We start from the raw sequence: 23,567 nt of genomic DNA on the forward strand, positions 1-23,567 counted from the left end.
CTATTTATTAAGGGTCTGCCGTTAACTAATGGATTGTTATACACACAAGGCGAAATTTGAGCTCCAAATATTTACTTAAGCGGACAAATGAGATGACCATTTAACCAATCTAAATTGATTAAAACAAATACTAATTATTTTTAATATTTTTGAATTGTAAAATATTTATAATAATAATTACTATATGTATTTTTTATTTAATTTTTTAATAAAAATTTTTATATAATTTTATATATTATCCCGTGCAGGACACGAAAACACACACTAGTATTTGTAAAAAGTCATAATAAAATATAAATTCTAAAATCTTTTTGAGAATATATGATTACTTTTGACATTTTTTTTTAATTTTTCTAAAATCCGCGACTGGTTAAAACTTGGAAACCGGTTATAGAAAAGGTGGAAGAGAAGTTCAGCTTGTGGAAAGCCAAGATACTTAGTAAGGCTGTAAGTTGGTACTTATTAAGTCGGTAATCAATAGCCTGCCTGTTTACTACCTGAGTCTGTACAAGATGCCCAATGCGGTTGCTCGAAGAATTATATCCTTGCAGAGGAGGTTTTTTTGGGGAAAGGATGATGGTCGACCTGGCATGGCCCTTGTGAAATGGGAGTTGGTACAGGCACCGAAGAAGTTAGGAGGTCTGTGGGTGGGTGATGCGGTGGTCCGTAATTCGGCTCTACTGTTTAAATGGTGGTGGCGGTTCTCTAAGGAGGAATGTCCTTTATGGAAGAAGGTTGTGTGCACATGCAATAGCTTGAACCCAAATAACTTGTTGTCAACCCAGACATTACCGAAGAGGGGCAGACCGTGGAAAGACATATGTCAAGTGCAAATAAGGGAGTATCATGTCAAGTAGAAGATGATTGATGGACTGGCCATGGAAGTAGGGGATGAAAGATCCACCAGATTTTGGGAGGATACTTGGTTACAAATAGGAAAGCTTAAAGACTCCCTTCCGAGACTATTCTTGATTTCAAACCAAAGAGGATCAGTAATTGGGGATTGTGGGTTTTGGGATGGGATAGAGTGGGTGTGGCATTTACAGTGGAGAAGAGAATTGAGACAATGGGAGACTGATACACTGAACCAACTGCTTAATGTCTTGCAATCTGTTAGACTGATAGCAGACGTACAAGACAGAGTGGTCTGAAAATTTGATAAAGAAGGCGTTTATTCAACTAATTTGTTTGTTCAAGTTTTGTAGGAAGAGACTTTGGATGAGGAGTTTCTGCAGTTCAAGTTCACAAAGGAGGTATGGAAAGGCCTAGTTCCGCCTCGGGTGGAGCTGTGTTGCGTGGTTTGCTTTGGTAGGTCGGGTCAACACAAAGGATAGACTGAGTAGACTGGGTCTCCTACAACAGAATGATGTGATGTGCGTGCTTTGCAAGAAGGATGTTAAAAATATACAACATTTATTTATTACATGTGAGTTCTCTTGACAGCTGTGGTGTGCTTGGATATCGGCGTTTGGACAGACATGGATTGTCCCTGGTACGTTGAAGGAGCATTTTGAAAGTTGGAGATCCGTGCCAATGAGAAAAGAGAGGCAAAAAAATTGGATAATTGGGTTCTTCTCAGTTATATGGATTATCTGGTTACGCAGGAACGATGCCATATTTCAGAGTAAGACAACAGGGATTGGTGACTATGTGGAGCAATCATTCTCATGTGCTAAGGAATGGTGTTGTAAATAACTCATGTTGTTGATGGTTATGTCGGAGATGACATAGAAATTGTTTTGCTTGTTATTGTTCCTATAACTAAATACAATGCTCCACTTTAGTGTTGAGCTCTTACTTTAAAAAAAAATAAACGTTGAAGTAATTATAAAATATTTTTAGTCACATCTCGGATATTGAACATGCACTGATCTCGAATATTGAACATCCAAGATGTGGGTTTAATGAGAGTTACTTATTTTATTCCTTTAATTTAATTCACAATTAAGTATCTATTTTATTTATTTATTTAACTTAACTAATTATTTTTAATTGTACAAAGCATGCAACTCACTATACTCTCTTCCACTAACTAAGTCACTAAAGACGAAAAATTTAAACCTATTAGAAAAAAAATCTAAACATATTTATTTTCGTAAATATTATATTTATTTAATTTAAATAAAAAAATCCCGAAACTTTGTGTTTGAATTTTTATTTATAATTGTTTTCATTGCAAGTAGTTTACCCTAATTTAATGGTAAATTCTACTATACCATTCTTATAATAACATGTAAATTTTCCTGTGACATATTGTTCTTTAATTGGTTGTTATGTTAACTATGGTTAAGCTATTTTAAAATTAAATTATAACCCAAAATGGATAATTGTATAATTTACTAAAATATTAAAAACTGAATCTTTACTTCTTTCCCAAATCATGCTTTCAGAGAACCCTAATTCAGAAAAAGCATTAGTTGATGCAATGGAAGCAGCAGGACTAACTTAAGGACATGCTCTACTTTCAATGAGTGAATATTTGATGTCTAGTTTCAATTAATCCTACCAATTTAGGTTCGTAAACTTTAACTTTCTGGTCCACTCTTGGTTTGTCATATTTCAAAACTGTAAGCATTTATGATAAGAAATTATATTAGATTTAGAAAGAAATGTATTATTAATATGGGGGAGAATAGCACAAAATGGGAGGATAACAGGCCTGTCTTACAAAAAAAAAAGAAAAAGAAAAAGAAAAAGCAACCAGTGAATCATAGCCTTTCGATCTTACAATATATCTAAGTAGGAAAGTCCTCTAAAAATATGTGAGTCTTTGCACCGTATAGAACCCAAATATCTAATTCTGTCCCATAAAACTTGTTTACCAAAAATCTACCATTGAAGATGTATAAATTACATTTCAATCAAATATATGTATAAATTTTCTAAAATAACTAAAATGAAAAATATTAAAAAACGAAGACAAAGCTTAACAAGAACAAATTTGAGTAGAAAGAAACAGTAAAAGGGAGGAAATGTTCTTCACTCACTAAAGGAGGTGTTCTTCAATAGAAGGGTGGAACGAATCAAATTAATACTGATTTGGAAAAAACATATACAAACAACAACAACAACAACAAAGCCTTGTCCCACTAAGTGGGGTCGGCTACATGAATCAAACGACGCCATTGTGCTCTGTCATGTATCATGTCTACAGAGAGACCGTTTACATGTAGATCTCATTTGACCACCTCATGGATGGTCTTCTTAGGTCTTCCTCTGCCTTTCACCCTTTGTCCATCTTCCATCTCATCCACCCTCCTGACTGGATGTTCTATCGGTCTTCTTCTCGCATGTCCAAACCACCTGAGGCGCGATTCAACCATCTTTTCCACAATGGGTGCTACTCCAACTCTCTCCCTTATATCTCCATTCCTTATTTTATCCAATCGTGTATGACCACTCATCCATCTCAACATCTTCATCTCTGTCACACTCAGCTTATGTTCGTGCTCCCCTTTAGCCGCCCAACACTCCGTACCATACAGCATAGCCGGTCTTATAGCGGTGCGATAGAATTTACCTTTAAGTTTTAAAGGCACTTTTTTGTCGCATATAAAACCAGATGCACTCCGCCATTTTGACCAACCTGCTTGGATCCTATGATTTACATTCTGTTCAATCTCTCCATTATCCTGTATGATGCACCCAAGATACTTAAAACTTTTAACTTTTTCTAGGATGTTTTCTCCAATCTTCACCTCTATATTGGGGTTTTCCCTTCTCAGACTGAACTTACATTCCATATATTCCGTCTTGCTACGGCTTATGCGCAGACCATACACTTCTAAAGCTTCTCTCCATAACTCCAACTTCTTATTTAGGTCTTCCCTTGACTCTCCCATAAGGATGATATCATCGGCAAAAAGCATACACCATGGCACAGGCTCTTGGATGTGCTCTGTGAGTACTTCCAGGACTAATGTGAAAAGGTATGGGCTTAAGGATGATCCCTGGTGTAATCCTATACCAATAGAAAATTCTTCCGTCACACCACCTTGAGTCTTCACACTAGTTGTGGCCCCATCATACATGTCTTTAATTGCCCAAATATATGCGATCCTTACTCTCCTCTTTTCTAAAACCTTCCATAAGACCTCCCTTGGTACCCTATCATACGCTTTTTCCAAATCAATAAACACCATATGTAGGTCCCTTTTACTACTACGATACCTCTCCATCATCCTTCTTAATAGGTATATCGCTTCAGTGGTAGATCTTCCTGGCATAAATCCAAATTGATTCTCTGTTACATGTGTCTCTTTTCTCAACCTCCGTTCTATCACCCTTTCCCATAACTTCATAGTATGACTCATAAGCTTAATCCCTCTATAGTTTCCGCAACTTTGTATATCCCCCTTATTCTTGTAGATAGGTACCAAGGTGCTCTTTTTCCACTCATCAGGCATCTTCTTTGACCTTAAAATCTCATTAAAAATCTTGGTTAACCAGTTGATGCCTTTTTCTCCAAGACCTTTCCAAACCTCAATCGGGATATTATCAGGTCCTACTGTCCTGCCATTTTTCATCTGCTTTAAAGCCCCTTTTACCTCGAAGTCTCGAATTCTTTGATAGTAGTCAAAGTTTTGATCTTCTTCCCTTGTGCATAATCGACCAAGGCTCAGAGGAGTCTTCTGTCCCTCATTAAATAACTCGTAGAAGTAACTCTTCCACCTTTCATTAATCTTCTCCTCTTGAGCCAACACCTCTCCATCCTTATCCTTTATGCACTTAACCTGATCCAAATCTCTCGTTCTTCTTTCCCGACTCTTTGTGATTCTATATATACATTTTTCTCCTTCTTTCATGCCCAAAGACTGGTAGAGACCCTCATATGCTCTTGTTTTTGCTTCACTTACAGCCACTTTTGTCTCTTTCTTAGCCGCCTTATATTTTTCCCAATTATATGCATTGCGGCATAAAGACCACTCTTTAAAGCATTCCCTTTTTATCTTTTATCTTTTCTTGTATACTCGCATTCCACCACCAGGACTCCTTGTCTCTTGGTCCTATTCCTTTAGATTCACCAAAACTTTCTTTTGCTGTTCTTCTAATAACTTCTGCCATCTCCCTCCACATCTCTTCCGCGCTTTCATTCCCATCCCACTTTGCCTCTTCTCCTACCCGTCTTAGGAAGTTTCTTTGTTCCTCACCTTTCATCCGCCACCACCTCGTCCTTGGGTTATTCGTATAATGTCTTTTTCTCAACTCTTGCTCAACGCGAAAATCCATGACGAGCACCCTATGTTGTGTTGTCAAACTCTCTCCCGGAATAGTTTTACAGTTAATGCAAAATTTCCGGTCGACTCTCCTCAACAAGAAGAAGTCGATTTGAGAGCTTGTCATGCCACTCTTATAGGTTATAAGATGTTCGTCTCTCTTTTTAAAACATGTATTTGCGATGAGAAGATCAAAGGTTGAAGAAAAGTCCAAAATAGTTTTACCCTCGGCATTGATCACCCCGAAACCATGGCCTCCGTGAATACTCCCATATCCAGTCACTTCTCTCCCAACATGGCCATTTAAATCTCCTCCTAAGAAAATCTTATCTCCCAAAGGTATGCCTTGAACCAATCTCTCTAGATCCTCCCAAAACCTTATCTTGTGTTGTTCGTCCGAACCCACTTGCGGTGCATAGGCGCTAATCACATGGAAAGCACCTCCCTCCACCACAAGTTTGATAGAGATGATACGATCTCCCACCCTCTTGACATCCACTACGTCCTTCTTCCACTGCTTATCCACAATTATTCCAACCCTATTCCTATTCTTCACCTTTCCTGTATACCAAAGTTTGAAACTAGAAGTATCCAACTCCTTAGCCTTTGCACCAACCCATTTCGTTTTTTGTAGGCACATAATGTTAATCTTCCTCCTTGTCATGGTGTCCACCACCTCCATGAACTTTCCTGTTAGAGTGCCTATGTTCCATGTCCCAAATCTCAACCTTCTGTCGCTTCGACCTTTACCTTTTACTTTGTGAACTAGCTTATTTACCCTCGTCCGTTCACGAAAACGCGAGAACCCTTGCTCATTTAACACTACATCCGGGCACCGATGCAGCGGCTCTTGCTTTGACACCGTACTCGAGCCATACGGCGCGTTACTTCCGGGCAACGACCTAGCTTTAGCGCAATAATGTCTTTGATTCATGTCATGAGGTTCGACTATATTTTTATGTTGGTTGTCGAAGACCTAACACAACCCTCCTCCTTTATCCGGGCTTGGGACCGGCTATGTACCGCAAATGTAACATAAACGGAGTTGGAAAAAACATATAAATTTATTTTTTAATATTTACAAAAATTATATAATCATCTATTTTTAAAAAATATTTAATTATAAAATAATCTTATTTTAATTAAGATATTAATTTTTATTAGGTTAAATTAACTCAAATTAAAACTAAACATTTAATTAAAATGTGACATGTTATAGAGAGTAACGTTGTATTCACTGAGTTCTACACATAGATAATAATACAACTATTTTTTTCAAAATTTTTGCCTTGAAAACCACAATAGAAAGTTCATCCATGAATTGGAATATTTTTACACATCAAATTAATGAAATTATGCACAACCTGAAATTTCACACTTCCATCTCAATGATTTTATACCTGAATGACAAATCTGATTTCAACAATTTTCCATTATTGCAAGTGTGCCAGTGTCATATTCATCACTCATAACAGTGGATCATACAGATACTCAGGAGGTTCAAAAGGCTAAAATAAAAGCTTGAATCAGCATTGATGTTCTTATACAAAATGGCACGACCGGGAACTTATTATGGATGCTCCTTGTTGCTGTCCAATTTCTCTATTTGATTATCTTGAGATTCTTTCTTGGATCCAAAAAGGTACTCTTTCACGGTACTTTCTGCTGAAAGTATTCCCTTCTTAACCTGCAAAAATGAAAAGTGCAAAGCATTCAATTTGTTCATCTTTAGTAACTGGAATCAGAAACAAAGCAATCGAGTGCGATAGATGACTTATTTTTCATGTACTTATCATAGGGTGGAGTGCGACTCGTCACCATAGACGGATCATGGACTTTCGGATGAGCTTGATCATGGAAACTAATGAGTGAAATCCTCTGATTCTAGAATTCAGGAAACTGGTTTCCATAGAGGATTCTAAACACAACCACTTTTACAGGGAGCATCAATCAGATGTTGATGCATTTTGTCATGCTCATGACTCATGAGTTCTATACAGAACCGTTTCTAATTACAAAGTGGAAACCTTTTAAAGTTCACAATCTAGGTCCATTTTCTCTGACTCTTTGAAATTTGAGATTGAAAAAATGAAACGAATGCGATGCAAATCAGTATTGAGATTTGTGAGTTGAGATTTCTGAGGGAATTTAAGGGAAGGGAATTTCTCCCCTAAGATCCCAACTCACAAACGCACTTTTAAGGCGTTTAAAGGCACAAAACTTGCATCAGTTAAGGTCTTGAAAACCAAAACAATACTGACAAGAATGTGAAAAACAAGAAAGGGTTGCACAGATGAATTGAGTATTATAACTAAATCTTCGTTAATTGATTGTGCGGAAAAAGAATCAATTACAAGCCTTCTACTAAGCTATTTATACACCATGTCAAAACCAGATAGCTCAGCAGCAAGTCTAACTACCTATAACCGTTTTCTGTTAGCGAGTAACTACTTTTGCTCGTTTTAGACTCTATTTTTTATTAATTCTTCCTTGAACTCTTATCCTTGACAAATACCATAAGAAAATCACACATTATTCTATAGAGAAATGGATATTGATTGAAGATTGTGGAATGATCACTCATCTATCTTCCTGTCTTTTTGATGCTCCGAGACAGATGACATGATCACTACAGTTGATACCTTTTTGCTGCAATTCATAGAGCAAACAAAAAGACCAACCCAACAAAGGTTCTAAATTTGTAATAAAAGAAAATGAAAAAGGAGGAAGAGAAGAGAGCTTACAGGCTCAAGAACATTGCGTTGAGGACCACAATCATAATCAGCAGTTAAGAGGAAATAAGAAGCAGTTATAGCTGCCACCATGGATACTGTTCTAACAACCTTGTCAGCTTCTGGATTCTTAACCATGCTTTTTCTTAGCACACTGTGTTCAGTCAAGGAGTTATTTTTGTGAAAGTGCGGTTCTACTTTTGTCGAGGACGCCCAGAAACTGGAAGAAACTTAGAAGCCTAGAAGGTTTCAGAAGAAGCATGATTTTTCTTTTGACTTTTGTGTATGGGGCATAAAAAAAAAAAGTAAAAATAAGATTGTGAGATCAATTTGTAATTCAGTTATTCAATCATTTACGTCATCATCAAATAATTAAATACATAATTATTTTTCAATTTAAAAATTTTAATAAAGATATCAATAAATATATTAGTTTAATTTTTTATTTATTTAATATATTTATGTTATATTTATAATTATATTATATCTATTGTTATAGATATATTTTTTTTAAAATATTCTTAGTATTAACACATGATACATTAAATAAATATTTTAAAAATAACTATAATCTACAATAAAAATAAAAAATAAACTAAATAAATATTACAAAAAATATGTTATGCACTTAACTAATTTATTTGGGTATTTTTTTATTTTTGGTCCCTTAATAATTATTTACACAAGAGCTTTTGAGTTTACTTTAACTATCAATTTAATAATTGCTATCTGTTATAACTAAACTCACAAACAACCTTAAGTGGTCAATTGTATGTTGCATTATTAAGAGTAAAGATGGTCTGCAAATAATGTTACAAGATCACGGATACTTAGAAGATAACTGTACGATGAATGTGGTATATAGAGAAGTTTTTGAGAGCTTATAATGAAAAGATAATTTCTAAATCTCTTAAAATTTATCACTATCAATTAAAAAAATTAAAAAAAATTAAATACTAATGAGTAATACATTCTTATTCCATATATACATCTTGAGGATATTAAAATTATCATAATGTTATTTCAGGTACATATTTTGCAGGCATTAAAAGAGAGTGTTGAGTTATTTTTTAATGATTTTAAATTATTTACTATTTATTAAAAAAATTTGTGCATTCAAATTTTCTACTAATTCATTGTTGTTCATTTTGAGCTAAATTTTTTATGTTTTACTTCATAATAAAATAACATATAAATATTTGTTGGTGAGTATATATGTTTAACTTATTAAAAAAAATAAATTAATAAAAATGATTAATAACTACATTAAAGTTAATACACTTTATATCAGATTAAAAAAAATTTTAAATGCATAACATGTTATTTTTTATTAATCAATTGTTATAATTTAAATTAATTTTAATAAAATAACTTAAAATTATAGTTTTAATTTTACCACGTGCATGCACAGACTAATACACTTGTAAAATATACATTTGTCGTTTGATTTTTTTTCCCTCCACCTTCATTATCATGGTTATCATCATTATCACCATTATAATCATTATTATCTTCTTCTTCTTACTTAATTCAATATCACACTATTAGTTTAAAAATAATAAAAATAATATAAAAATAACACTAATTTTTTTATAAATAATACAAAAAATTTAAAAAAATCACAAATCTAAAATTTTAACTCACTCAACCAATAAAATATATTCAAATGTGTTTTGAAATCAAATAATACAATAATTTATTACAAATGATACAAAAATGACTAGATATCTTATATATGAGTTCAATATCATTCAATTAGTTCAACAATAAAAAAATGTTAAATTTTTTTATATTGTAGTTAAAAAATTTCGATGTCAAAATTAAGAAATTTTACGTGTCATAATTAAAAAATTTCTATGCTATTTTCTAATAAACTCTTCACAATTCAAAACTTCTTTTCTTCTTTCTCTTCTTCGTCATCATCTTTTTCTTTTTGTTTTCCATTCTCATAATTCTTCTTATTTCACCCTCTTAACAAGAACCTATATCATAATTAAAAAGTTTTAATATTATTTGTAATAAATTCTATACAATTCATAACTGTCTTTTCTCGTTCTCATCATCATCATCATCATCATCATCATCATCATCATCATCATCATCATCATCATCATCATCATCATTTTATTTCACATTCTCATAATTTTTCTCATTTTACCATTTTAACAAGAATTTATGTGACAATTAAGAAATTTCGTTGTCAAAATTAAGAAATATATTGTGTGATGCTTAAAATATTTCGATGCTATTTTTCTGGATAAATTATGCAATTCAAAATTTTTCACCCATCTCTTCTTCTTCTTCATCATCTTTATCTTTTCTTTTCTTTTTATCTTTTTCTTTGTTTCATCTATTTACAATTATTCTTATTTCACCCTCTTAACAAAAATAAAAACAAGAAAAAGAAAAAAAATCAAAGAAAAAGAAGAAGAAATAAAAAAATGCAAAGAGGAGGAGGAGAAAAAGAAAAACATCGTAGCCACAGCAGTAACAACAAAAAAATGACGATGAAAAGAAAACGTGCAAAGAAGAAGGAACGCGAAGAAGAAGTGTGTGATTAGACTTAGTTAACAAAAACGCTTGGATGTGTAGCGAAATTATTCTTTTTATTTTTTTAAATTTTTAGAGAAATAATTTTTTGATATAATTTTTATCAAATTATCTATTTTCATTAAAATTATTAACATTTAAATTTTACATTGTAAAAAATAATAATTTATGCAATGTTATTATTAAAATTCAGAACTAAATTCAAGTGAGATTTTTTATAGTTTTTTTCCTTAAATTGAAAAACCAAAATTAATGGTTAAAATGATGTCATAGCTACTTTTTTCCTAAAATAAATTATTATAATTTTTTAAACAAATATTATTTAGACATTAAAATTAGTGATCAAAATTAACTACCATGTATTTTGTTTGACCTGTCCAGAAACTTGAGAAAATGATTCAAGTAGATCTAATTCTTATTTTGTAAAAAGTCATAGAAAAGTGACACTGATGAGCTCTTCTGGTAGTATCACATGGAAGTTTGCATGCAGCTGATAAGGCAGCCATATTTTGACAAAGTCAGTCGCGTCTCTTTGTAATGTCAGCCAATAAAATTAAGCTTGTAGCACTTTCTTTACTAGTGACCTTCCCTTTAGATGATTTTCACAAATGTTACTGTGAATTTCATCTAAGACTTCTTTTGTCTTCGAGTTCGGAACACATTTAAGCAAATGTGTGGTTATTCCCCTTCTTTAGAAGACATTATGAATTGGTGTGTAGTTCTGAGTTTCTCTTAGCAATCTTCTTATTTCTCTTAGCAAACTTAAGGTATTTGATGGTAGGAGTTATCCATCTCAAGTTCATATTAGAGACTATCAAAGTATCCGATTTGTCAACTTTTTTTGCCACTAATGATAATTTAGGATTTCTTGAATCAAACTTTTATTATCCCTTGGCTTAGTGTTGGCCAGTTTGGAGAGGACATCAGCTCGACCATTTAATTTTTGAGTTATAGGTTCGATCTCGGCTTCCTGAAACTTGGCCAGTTGATAGTCACCATTTAATTTTCGAGGTACTTGGCTAGACTCTTCTCCAAGTACCGTTTCATGTTTGGCTTGATAGTCACCATTGATTTGTGAGGTTATTACTTGTGAGTCACTAAAGATGAAGACTGATGTGGGAGCTAGTAGAGTTAGTAGGTTAATTATATTAGTTAATTGTAATAAGAGAATACAAGTCCCATATTGCTTAGGATAGTAAATTTTGTGTTATGTATTAGTCTCACATCGTCCAAGTTATGAAGGCTTTTCCTTCTTCCACTAATATAAATAACTCATGCACATTTTATTTTGAAATAGAGTTGAAGTTTATTTGAATATGAAATAAGTTGTGTCCTTATTTTCCTCTAGGCTCTTTAAGAATAAGAGGTGCATCATTGACTTGACCAACCAAGATAGGTTTATGACTATTTTCACCATAGTGGGGTTGTTAACCTCGCCAACACTGGTAACCCAAGCGATGTCCCGGCGTCAATTGGGTACCAGAGTAAGGTTGGTCCTTGTGGCCTTCACCTTACTTTAGTAGAATTTTATTTGATTTGTGGGTGCAGATTTTTTGCGTGGATTCGCTAATGAGATCTTTGGTATGGATTCATCAATGAAATTGTCTGCTGCTACGGATTTTGTAAAATTTTATCTGATTTGTGAGTGCGGGTCTTTGGTATGGAGCCACCAATAGGATCTTTTGGTGTGGATTCATCAATGAGATTGATCATCTGCTGTCACAAGTCTTTTCACGCAAGAGTTCTTTTCAACCCAAGGAGTGCGAGAGCTAGTAGAGTTAGTATGTTAATTATATTAGTTAATTGTAATAAGGGGATACAAGTCCCATATTATTTTGGATAGTGAATTTTGTGTTATGTATTAGTCCCACATCGTCCAAGTTATGAAAGCTTTTCCTTCTCCTACTAGTATAAATAACTCATGTACCTTTTATTTATGAAATAGAGTTGAAGTTTATTTGAGTATGAAATAAGCTACGTGTTTATTTTCCTCTAGACTCCTTAAGAGTAAGAGGTGCATCCTTGACTTAGCCAACCAAGGTGGGTTTATGGCTATTTTCACCACAGTGGAGTTGTTAACCTTGCCAAGATTGGTGACCTAAGCGATGTCCCGGCATTAGAGACTTTCAAGGCACCGACCTCTTTGGCTATTTGAAGACCAGGAAGCACAACTTCATACTCAACTTGGTTATTAGATGCTGGAAAGTTGAACTTTAGTGTGAGCTCTATCCGAGTTTCTTCTTTAATCTCAAGGATGACCCCTACCCCACTATTAGCTTTGTTTGATGATCCATTTACATACAAGTTTCAAGTGGTTGAACTCCCTTGTTGTTCCCAGTATACTCTTCTAGGAAGTTGGTCAGGTATTACGACTTGATAGCCATCCGAGCTTTATATTTTATCAAACAACTCCATAGTTCACTGTAGCATTTATCCCACAATATTTGTTCTTTAATAAGATATGCCTCATGGATTGATTAGTTCGGACTTTGATGTTATGAGTTTGGAAGTAAGCTCGCAATCTCCTAAAGGCCAAGACAACAGCGTAGCCAAATTTTCTATTCTTTGATAGTTCAATTCTACCCCTTGCAATGCCTTGCTTGTAAAGTAGACATATTTTTGTCCTTCCTCGCATTGTTGTTAAACTCACGAGTTAACTCATAAACTTGTACAAGTTTAGATAGTGAAATTGAGTTAACTCATACATAAACTCGTTTCTGGGTAGACTCGGATAAATTCGGTCAAAATCGCAAGTTTAAGCGTGAGTTAGCAAGTTTGTGTTAGGTGCCCATTTTCACCAAAATGGTATCGTTTTGGGCCCAAAAAAAGAGAGGAGAATAACGTTGATGAAATCATAGAACCCTAATCCCTAATGTGGCTCGTGACCCACTTTTCTCCCTGTCGTTCTCTCACTCTCATTCTCTCATAGTCTCATTTTTGTCCATCCTTTGCCACCGTTCACCGCTCGTCGCCGGTCGCCTGCATCCCCGCCGTTCATCTCGTCACTCACTTGTTTGTGCCTCTTTACCCATCTACTGCTCTCTCACTGTCATTTCTTATTTTGGTTACCACAATTTGTCCATGTTCCTCTGTTTTGTTTGATTCCCATAGAGCCTCTGCTGTCCACCACGATGCATCATTTGTCACGTTACTTCCGTTCGTCGTGTCTTTTGCCGATCGCTATGCAATCGCCATTCGTCGTTTGTGTCCTTGGTTCGTTCGTTCACTCCATTAAGGTATGTTCGTTTGTGATTTTGCGTTACTGAGTTACTGCATTTTGTAGTTGTTAGTTGTTAGTGTTAGTGTGTCATATTGAATACTTCAATGTGTGAATTCTGAATTTATGACCTTTGTTAGTTGTTACTGGCATATTGCTGAATTTTGAAATTATGACCTTTTTTAGTTGTTACTTGTTACTGCAGAATTCTAAATTAGTTGTTACAATCACCGCTGAATTTTGAATTTATAACCTTACTAAATTAATTATTTGGTATTGTTGATTTGTTTATTTAGGAACAAAATGTCTGAGAATGTTGGTTTAGAAATGATGTTTCTGATGAAGATGGTGAAGATGATGATGTCGATGCCATGGAAGATGAAGATATTGGAGGATTTCAGTTTTAGGCTTTTAGTTTATTAGAACATTTAACTGTTTCTTTCGTGTTTTCTTTTTTGTTTAGCTGTGTTATATGAAGCTTTGATTGTGTGTTACTGTACGTTCTATGTTAAATTAGATGCATATTAGTGTAGGATTTGAATGTGTGTTCTAAAGTACTTATTTTAATTGTAGAATTTTTATTTTATTATATTTTTGATGTTGAAATTGTTAAGTTTGAATGCCTAAATATATATATATATATATATATATATATATATATATAGAGTTTGACAACCTTGCCTTTTCGTCTTTTCGAACAAGGGTTGTGGCTATAGCCTTATCAGCAACAGCTAGGTACAGCACGAGCTCTAATCCTACTACAGGTCGGGTCAGTATGGGGTTTTACTTAAGAATTTCTTGAATTCCTAAAAAACTTGTTCGCATTCTTGAATCCTTGAAAATAGTGCCCCTTTATGAGGATTGTGAACAGTGGCAATGACTTAAATACTGAACCGGCCAGGAATCTAAATAAAGATGTTAGCCTACCATTTAATTGTTGGACCTCCTCCAAATAAGTTGGGCTTTGTATTTCCATGATTGCTTTACATTTTTCTGGGTTAGCTTCAATACCCCTTTGGGTGAGCATGAATCTTAAGAATTTTTCTGTCTCTACTGCAAATGTGTACTTAGTGGGATTTAATCACATCCCGCGCTGCTTTATAATGTAAACACTTCTGACAAGTCGGGTAGTAGGCTGGCTTTCGTCCTTAGTCTTTGCGAACATATCATTTACGTAGAACTCCATTAGTTTTTCCAAGTGGGGAAAGAACACATTGTTCATCCGTCGTTTATATGTAGCTGTAGCATTTTTCAATCCGAAGGACATGACTACATAGCAATAAGTAGCCTTATGGGTGATGAAGGACGTCTTCTCCTGGTCCGATCCATATATTGAAATTTGATTATATCCCGAGTAGGCATCCATGAAAGGAAAAACTTGTATCCTGAAACTGAATTTACCAAAGCATCAATGCTAAGTAGAGGGTAGGGATCTTTTGGACAAGATTTGTTGAGGTCGGTGTTGTCAATACATATCCTTGACTTCTATTTTGCTTCTTTGCAAGCACAATATTGGCTAGCTATAAGGGTATTTTACTTTCCTTATGAATCTGGTTTCCAATAGTGCTTGTATTTGCTCATCCACGACTTGTGCTCTTTCAAGATGGAGCTTCCGTCATCTCTGTTGTATAGGTCATGACCCTGGGTACATAACCAACTTGTGGCACATGAGATCGGGGTGGACGCCTAGTATGTCAGAGACTTTTCAAGCGAAGAGGTTGGAATTGTCTTACAGGAGTTTGACGAGCTATTGCTTTGGCTTTTGACCTAAATTGGCCCCCACGTTTGTGATTTTTCTGACTTTCTCTCCTATTTTCAACTCTTCAATTTTTTCTTCAAGTTGAGGTCTCAATTCTTCATAAACTCGGACATCGCTTTCTATCGAATTAACCTCTTTTTTCTTTGTACAACCACATAGATTCAAACTTTTATTGTAGTATTTTCTGGCTAGTTTCTGATTTTTCCTTATAGTTGTTGTTCCCTTTGAGGTAGGAAACTTTATGCAAAGATGGAGAGTTGGCACCACTGTAGCAAGTTGATTTAAGGTTGACCGACCTATCAGAAAATTGCATGCTAATGCGACATCTACCACAATGCAGTCTATGCTTAGGGCTCTTGTCTTCATTCCCTTGCCGAAGGTGGTGTAAAGGGATATGAACCCTAGAGATCGGATATGGGCATCTTCCAGACTAAAGAAGGTATCTGGGTATGCCTTCAAGTATTTCTCTTCCAATCATAGTTTATCAAACGCTGACTTAAATAGAATATCAACTAAGCTTCCCTAATATACTTGGGTTCTGTGAAGGTTTGCATTAGCCAGAATAATTGTTATCACAATTGGATCATCATGCCCAGGTACTATACCTCGGACATCTTTCTTTGTGAAAGCTAATGTAGGCAGGTCGGGCATTTCTTCATCTTCTCCAACTTGGTAAACCTCCTTCAAGTGTCTTTTGCAAGTGGACTTTGTTATTCCTCCCCGTCCCCCACGAACCCACTAGCGATCAAGTGGATATGTCTCTCAAAGGGTTCTTTGTGGTCGCTCTCACCATCCTCTATCTTTCTCATCACTTTTTTTCTTACTGATTTCATCTGATCTCTCAGCTAGGTATTTATCCAGTTGTCCTTCTCGGGCAAGCTTTTCAATCACATTCTTTAAATCATAGCAATTATTGGTTGAATGGCCATAAATTTTATGGTATTTACAATATTCTGAACGATTTCTTCCTTTCTTGCTTCGAATGGGTTTAGAAGGTGGTATTTTTCAGTATGGCATATCTCTCTTTAGACATCGACCAAAAAAACTCGTAACGAATTGTAGGAGTGGTACCTCGTAGGCTTGTCTGAGTTGTATTTTTTTTCTTTTTTGATTGATTCTCTTTTTCTCGAGACTGATGTTGACTACTTTGTCCCAATGTAGGTTTCATCAACTGTGTGGTTTTTTCCATATTGATGTACTTCTTGCCTCACTCTTGAACTTCATACAAAAAGGTCGTGTGCCTCTTTGATATGGATTGTAAGAATGGACTTTCTCTGAAGTCATTTACTAGCCCCATGATAGCTGCTTTAGTGGGCTTGCTTTGGTTTCTAGGCAGGTCTTGTTGAACCTTTTCATGTACGCTATGAGGGACTCTTCAATCTCTTGTTTGATGCCCAAGAGGCTTAGAGCGCGCTTGATTTTGTCCTTTTGAATAGAAAACCTGGTGAGAAAACTCCTTGCTAAGTCGTCAAAACAAGTGACTGGGAGGGAGACTGTAAAACCACTTTATTGTAGTCTTGGTTAATGTAGTCGAGAATGCTCTACAACGAGTTACATCAGAGGCGTTAGTTAGATACATACGACTCTTGAAGTTGCTTATTAGGTGATGATGGGGTCAGTCGTCCCATCGTAAAGGTCCATGTCCGGACTCTTGAAATTTCTAGGAACTTTAACTCTCATGATTTCTTCTGAGAATGGATCTTCACTTTCCAAAGGTGTGGCTTCTTGACCAGCCGGAGGTTTTCTTCTTTTGAGATCGGACTCCAATCTCTCCAATTTTTCTTCTAATTTCCTGCGTTGTCGTACTTCTCTTCATTAGGCTTGGTCAGATTCACGTTGTCATTCCAATTCAATTTCGAGCCGTTCTAAACGACCTTGGTGTCTATGAACTAGGCCTATGAGTTCGGTTGGATCTTTTTCTCTCAATCCTCCAAGCTTGTGAATTTCAAAGACGATTCTCCGCCCTTATATGTTTCTATTTTCGTCTTCATCAATACTCTTCCCTCTTTCTGATCGTGTGGGTATGACAATTGCTGGATCATCGTTATGGTGTTCTTCCTCATGGGTTTTGAATCAGATGTTATGTGTCAAATTCCAAGTCTCCAACAACGGTGTCAATGTTCCGAGACTTATCTGAAATCAATATGCTATCAGGCCTGAACGTGAGATCCAAGTTCCTTTCAATGAGATGTTCCAACGTCTCCTTCGACGAAGTGATGTCGTCCGAGCTCTTCAAAGAAATTGGAGGGTGGTACTTGCAAGAGACTCCGATACTTAAGTTAGTAAGGGTTTTTAAGTATATTTTTTAGTGGACTAGAGTTGAAAAATACCTGAACTTGATGAGGTATTATATAGTAGGAAAGATACGTTTGTTATCTTTCTGTAACTTATCCATCTATTATGGTGAGTGGTTATTCTCTACTTTTTATTTAGGGGTTGTTGAGATCTCATATTTGAATATATAAGCATATTTGTAGGTGCAGTTAAGATTCTGCAAGTCAAGTCATACAAATGAGGTCGTGCATGTAGAGAAAGTGGTTTTGGACTCTAAAGTGGACTTTAGTTATTTTAGGTCTGACTTTAAATTACGGGTCAGGATATGAACAAAATATATAAATAGTTTATTTTATTTTTAATGTGTATTTTATATTCCAATTCACATTCTATCTTGGTGACTGATTTTAATATACGTCTAACATTTTTTAAAAAAATATTAAATTCATGTTAAGTGTATCTTTAAAAAATAATTGCTGAAGTGTGAAATAAGATACTTCACATTTAATATTTACAATAAAAGATAATTAGGTCTCTGACCTTTTTAAATGCAGATATTTTAATTCCTCAAGATTGAAAAATACATTTAAATCTCTCACTTTATAAAATGCGTGACAATTATACCCCTCCGTGGAGTTGAGGTTCAAAACGGCAACGAAAAATGCTGCCTTGGAGGTAACGGTGATGAGATGTCCGTTTTTGTTGATGATGTGGATGGTGAGCAAATTATTGATGGACAAATCCATCCTTATACATCAGAACGACGCCGTCACAATCCCCACCTTTCTTGCTTAGGTTGCTATTCTGTGGAAGGCTTGCTTCTCCTATTTCCGCCCTCTAATTTTTGCTATAAAATTGCACTGAATCTCTTCGTTCAAAACAACCATCCTACCATTTTCGCTTAGTTTCCCAAGTTTCGCATCGACGGTGGCCTCTCGCCTTTCTTTGTCACCATTTCATTTCAACCCACACAGTAGCGACAAGCCCGAATTTCATCATGATCACTCTCCTAGGTCCACCTAAAATTTACAATCCTAAACCACAATCCTTCTTAACCCCCCACCACCACCGCCCCCACCTCCGACAACGCCGCCACCACCATAAACCCAATCGCACCCTCTAATCCCTTTGTTGACGTAATGGTTTCAAAATTCAACACCATAACCACCATCCAACCACAACCACCAATGGGATTCACCAAAAACTTCTCTGCAACCTTCTTGTCATTCGACAACCCATGCCTTGACTTCTTCTTTCATGTCGTCCCCGACACTCTCCCGGATTCCGTCAAAGAAAGGCTCCACGTGGCATAGGCCTACAACCCCCTCACCACACTCAAACTAATTTGTAACCTCCGAGGCATCTGTGGCACCGGCAGGTCCGATCGCGATGGATTCCACGCTGCTGCTGCGTGGCTATTCTCTAACCACCCTAAGACACTCGCAACCAACGTCCCATCCCTCGCCAATTTTGGATATTTCAAAGACCTCCCCGAGATACTCTACAAGCTTCTAGAAGGTTTCGATGTCTACAAGAATTAGAAGCCTCACGGGTTTAGTGTTAAATGATCTAGCAAGAGAAACAAGTTAAAGAGAAAGCCATTCAAATCAAAGCTCTTAAAGAAGGTTTCGGACCCTGTGGCAGAGAAAGAGAAAGCCCATGCTTTGGGAGAAGAGAGAAAACTCGCCATGGCCAAGAAACTTCTCGATCGTTACAACAGCGACGAGAATTTTCGGCTCCTCCACAATAGCGTCTCGAATTACTTCGCCGATTGTTTGAAAAATGATCTCCAGATTTTGAATTTCGTTGTGTTGACAAGGATCAGTCTTGCAACAAAGTGGTGCCCTTCGGTTGATTCTTCTTTTGACCGATCAACGTTGTGTGATACTATTGCCAAGAGGATCTTCCCTTGCAACGGTAACCCTGAATATGAAGCAATTGAGGAGGTGCATTATGCTTACAAGGTCCGCAATCGGTTGAGAAAAGACGTCCTATCCCTCTGATGTGACAGCGTCATTCTGATGCATAAAAATGGATTTGTCCATCAATAATTTGCTTACCATCCACACCATCAACAAAAACAGATATCTCATCACCGTTATCTTCATGTCAGCATTTTTTATTGCCGTTTTAAACTCTAACTCTACGAAAGGGTATAATTGTCACATGTTTTATAAGGTAAAAAATTTAAATATATTTTTCAATCTTAAAAAATTAAAATATCTGTATCTAAAAAGTTAAGGATCTATTTGTCTTTTATTTTAATACTTAATATACCAATAAAGTTGAAAGCTGAAATCTTTGAATTTTAATTTTCCTTGAATCCATCAAAGAAAGGAATCCAATTTCGCAATTGTGGTTGCAGAAGAGAAGAGTGCAGAGAAGGGCAACAACATCAATGGAAGAACCAAAAGCACCTGAAACTTCTCCTTCTCCTTCTTCTGCTGCTGCTTCTTCTGCACCGACAACAACTCAAAGTTCACAACTTCCTCCTCCTTCACCACCACCACCAACAACAACAACAACGAGTGGTGCTGCTATTCCTTCTTCAACGAAGAAGAGGCCTCTCGAATCTGATTCTTATTCCAACTACTACAAGATTCGCGCACTTATTCGAGACCTTCGCCCCCATTTCATCCAGGTACACCCCAAACTTGTCTCAAAATTTCTGCTTTTTCCTCCGATATAACTCTCAATCTGATTTTCGTATCTGGGTTGGTTTTTATTTTCTTTATTTTCTTTATTTTTCTTTCACAATGGTATGAACTATGCTGCATTGCCCATCTTGCTATGTGTTTTAGTCCAAGTTTTTGTTTTTATTTTTTGAAGTTAGTTTTAAGAAAATTAAATTATGTAGTGAAATTGTTGTTCGTTAAAGTGTTTGAATTTATAAACTTGTTGAGGATTTGATTTAGTTTTCTGTTCTTTTCGAAAAAGAGGGATAAAGTTGTGGATGAATTTGGAGAAAAATTGTGTTTGCTTTCTTTTAGTAATTTTAGTACTTTCTTTTTTCTCTAAAGTATGATTCATTTTGCTAGGGTTTGCGAGGGAATTTTTAATAGGTGTCTGAAATAATTAGGTAATGAGTGATGAAATTGAGTACAAGATCTAAATTACAGAACCTGTATACAATTAGTAGGATAATTCTTCTTGAAGGGTAACTCTGCATAGATAATATAGGTAGCATTAAAAATAAGAGCATTTGGAGAGGAAAGTGGGGTAGCACCTATTTTAGAGAAGATGATAGAATATCGTCTTATGTGTATTGATTTTTGAACGTGTGCCGAAAAGACCTGTGGAGGCTTTATTTAGAAGAAGTGGATGAGATAGGAAGTAATCCAACAGTTAGAGCTATAGGGAGGAGGGGACCTAGAAAAACCATATGCAAAACTATTAAAAGAGATTTAGATACTAATGGCTTAAATGAAAATATGATTTATGAATGAAGTTGGAACACTATAGTTTCATTTCATCTTTGTGGTCCACCCTGTTTACTACCACGAGGGGTAGTTATTCCTGAAGTCTGTTTGGAAAGTATGTTACGACTTACGACCAAAGAGAATTGTTTTGTGTAATATTGTTCTGAATTCCTGATTGGATATAGTTACAAATTATTCTTATATGTGGACCATGAACTAAGTATTGAACTTATAGGCGGGATCTATCAGTGATGAGTACAAACTTTTGCATTTCACCCAACTCAATATAAACCCTAGTCGAAAGATTACAATTACATTCTGCTCTCTAGGAATAGTACAATGCTATCTTTAAAATTGGTAAGAAAACTCTTAAACTTTTTTGACGTAACTTCTTAGCCTCATTGCACTTGCTTCGACCATCAGAGCGGCATGTTTATTTTTCTTACTGACTGTTGTTTCCTTTGGTTATCTTTCTGTCAACTCTCATGTTCTCATGTATAAGATTATGTTAATGCCATCTATTTGTTTCTTAGTTCCTGCTCTCTTTTTTGTGAAGATTTGTTTAGTTATATATTCAACCAGTTTGTTTGGTTCATTTGTTACCGTAACCTATGAAATTTTAATTAGTCTGTTAGGATAAAGCATGCAATTGCCTAGATAAATTGAAGTTAATAAGACTTTGTTCCTAATAGTTATGATGAGTTGAGTAAATCAATACTTCTATCTTCTTTAAGTTGTGGTAGCTTCTGCTGCTTGAAATGCTATATGAAGTGCCTGACGATTGCTGTTTTCATCTTGAAGGTTATCCGAACTCCTGACTACAAAAATAGCAAAGAATCCCGAGAAATTCGAGAACGTAAGAACATCCGGATGAAATTCTATTTATTACATAGCTGATGACATAATAAATTTAGAATGCAAATGCCCATATACCAGCTATGACTCGATGGAAATTTCATATCAATTGGATTTATATCTATTTATATTTGGATTTGTCCTCCAAAAATAAATGTTTTATCTTGTATGTGATTGGTTGAAACATGCTTTCTGACTTCAACTTGTGCTTGCAGAATTGAAGATTGTTGTGAAGTTATACGATGATATGAAAGCGGAAGCAGTTTTGTTGGCAAAGTATAAGCAAGATGGCCAAACACAGCAAGAGCAGCAGCCTCAACATATGAAGTCTCCGGAGCAGATTCAAGTTGAGAAATCATTCACCTCAAGGGCATCATCTGAAATTAAGGTTACGGCACTGGCTGAAGAAGGTCAAGGAACATATGTAGTTGGTGGATCGGCATTTGGCTGGAATTTCATCACCTTTTCAGGGAAGGAAGCTGTCTATTATGGTAGGACAAAGGAACAATTTCGATCGACACAAGTGAGGACTCAGTAGTGCTGTGTCTCCGGGGATTAACAAAGTAGTTTCATTCATTGATAGAGGGTGCTGAAAATCCTCATCCACAAGTACAGTGTAGAAGAGGTTTACATAGAACATTTATATCATTTAGTTTTCTAATATTTTGTTGCAATTGACATCTAAAATTTTCCAAGAGGCATGGCACATGTGCTGTAACATTGTTTTTTGCTGAGTTGGATTAATCTGAGTGCAGAATTATTATTTTTTCGATTAAAATACTCTGGAAAAAGAAAAGAAAATCCATGTATCTTTATGTTGCTCTTTGACCAAGACTGGCAGGTAGCCAAAAAGAATTGAGCTGAATGATTGTGCTGACTAAGGAATTAGTAATCCGTAAATTACAATCAACTTGCATAACATACGGCAAAACCAATAGATAGATATCTTTTCTTCTTAACCAATGATGTTAAAATCAAATTCTGTTGGGTATGAAAATTCACTACTCGAAAAAGCATGCACCCTACAGAATCTCTTCTATTATACGACTAAAATTGACTCTAATAGGAAATATAGGAAAATACTTGTTGATTTAAGGTAAAAATGTCTGAGCCCGGGTTCGAACCGGGGACCTCTAGTGTGTGAGACTAGCGTGATAACCAACTACACCACCCAGACTAATGATGTTAATAATTTTCTAGTTTATGCCTATAATTGTTTATTAGCATTGAGAATTTCATATTGAATCTCTAGAAATTTTACTTGGATTTTCTTTCGAGATACACACAATCTTTTATATATATTTAGTAGAAGTAACCTTCAAGCTATAAGAGTAAAAACAGAAGCTAAGTTCTTTATTCCTTAAACATTTGCGTTGATACTAATATAATTAAAAGAAAGTTAAAGTAAAAAAAATTTATTGGGTTTTGCTTACTCATTACCAGTTAAAAATGGTACGTTTTTTAGAAAAAGTAAGTTTTAAGTTTCAAATAACAATAAATACATGAATTTTAGTAAATTTCATAAAAATTTACTATTTTTTAAAT

The 23,567-nt window shown here is 35.3% G+C and overlaps 2 protein-coding genes and 1 non-coding gene across 3 annotated transcripts; 1 reads left to right on the plus strand and 2 right to left on the minus strand.

The window, feature by feature from the left end:
- Positions 1-6,630: 6,630 nt before the first annotated feature.
- LOC112797451 (uncharacterized) lies at positions 6,631-8,225 on the minus strand. The gene is made up of 2 exons (XM_025840384.2): positions 7,961-8,225; positions 6,631-6,903 (listed from the first exon to the last, which is right to left on the minus strand). The coding sequence occupies exons 1-2, from the start codon at positions 8,084-8,086 to the stop codon at positions 6,787-6,789; spliced, it is 243 nt and encodes an 80-aa protein (XP_025696169.1). The 5' UTR covers positions 8,087-8,225; the 3' UTR covers positions 6,631-6,786.
- Positions 8,226-19,975: 11,750 nt separating this feature from the next.
- Positions 19,976-22,800, plus strand: LOC112797452 (uncharacterized). Its single transcript, XM_025840385.3, has 3 exons — positions 19,976-20,389; positions 21,969-22,023; positions 22,238-22,800. Exons 1-3 carry the CDS (start codon positions 20,147-20,149, stop codon positions 22,558-22,560), a joined length of 621 nt encoding a protein of 206 aa, XP_025696170.1. The 5' UTR covers positions 19,976-20,146; the 3' UTR covers positions 22,561-22,800.
- Positions 22,801-23,125: 325 nt separating this feature from the next.
- TRNAV-CAC (transfer RNA valine (anticodon CAC)) lies at positions 23,126-23,199 on the minus strand. Its single transcript has one exon. It is a non-coding gene; the product is annotated as a tRNA-Val (tRNA).
- Between the last annotated feature and the right edge of the window lie 368 nt (positions 23,200-23,567).

Source organism: Arachis hypogaea, chromosome 4 (genome assembly GCF_003086295.3).
Source record: "Arachis hypogaea cultivar Tifrunner chromosome 4, arahy.Tifrunner.gnm2.J5K5, whole genome shotgun sequence".
Taxonomy (NCBI): domain Eukaryota; kingdom Viridiplantae; phylum Streptophyta; class Magnoliopsida; order Fabales; family Fabaceae; genus Arachis; species Arachis hypogaea.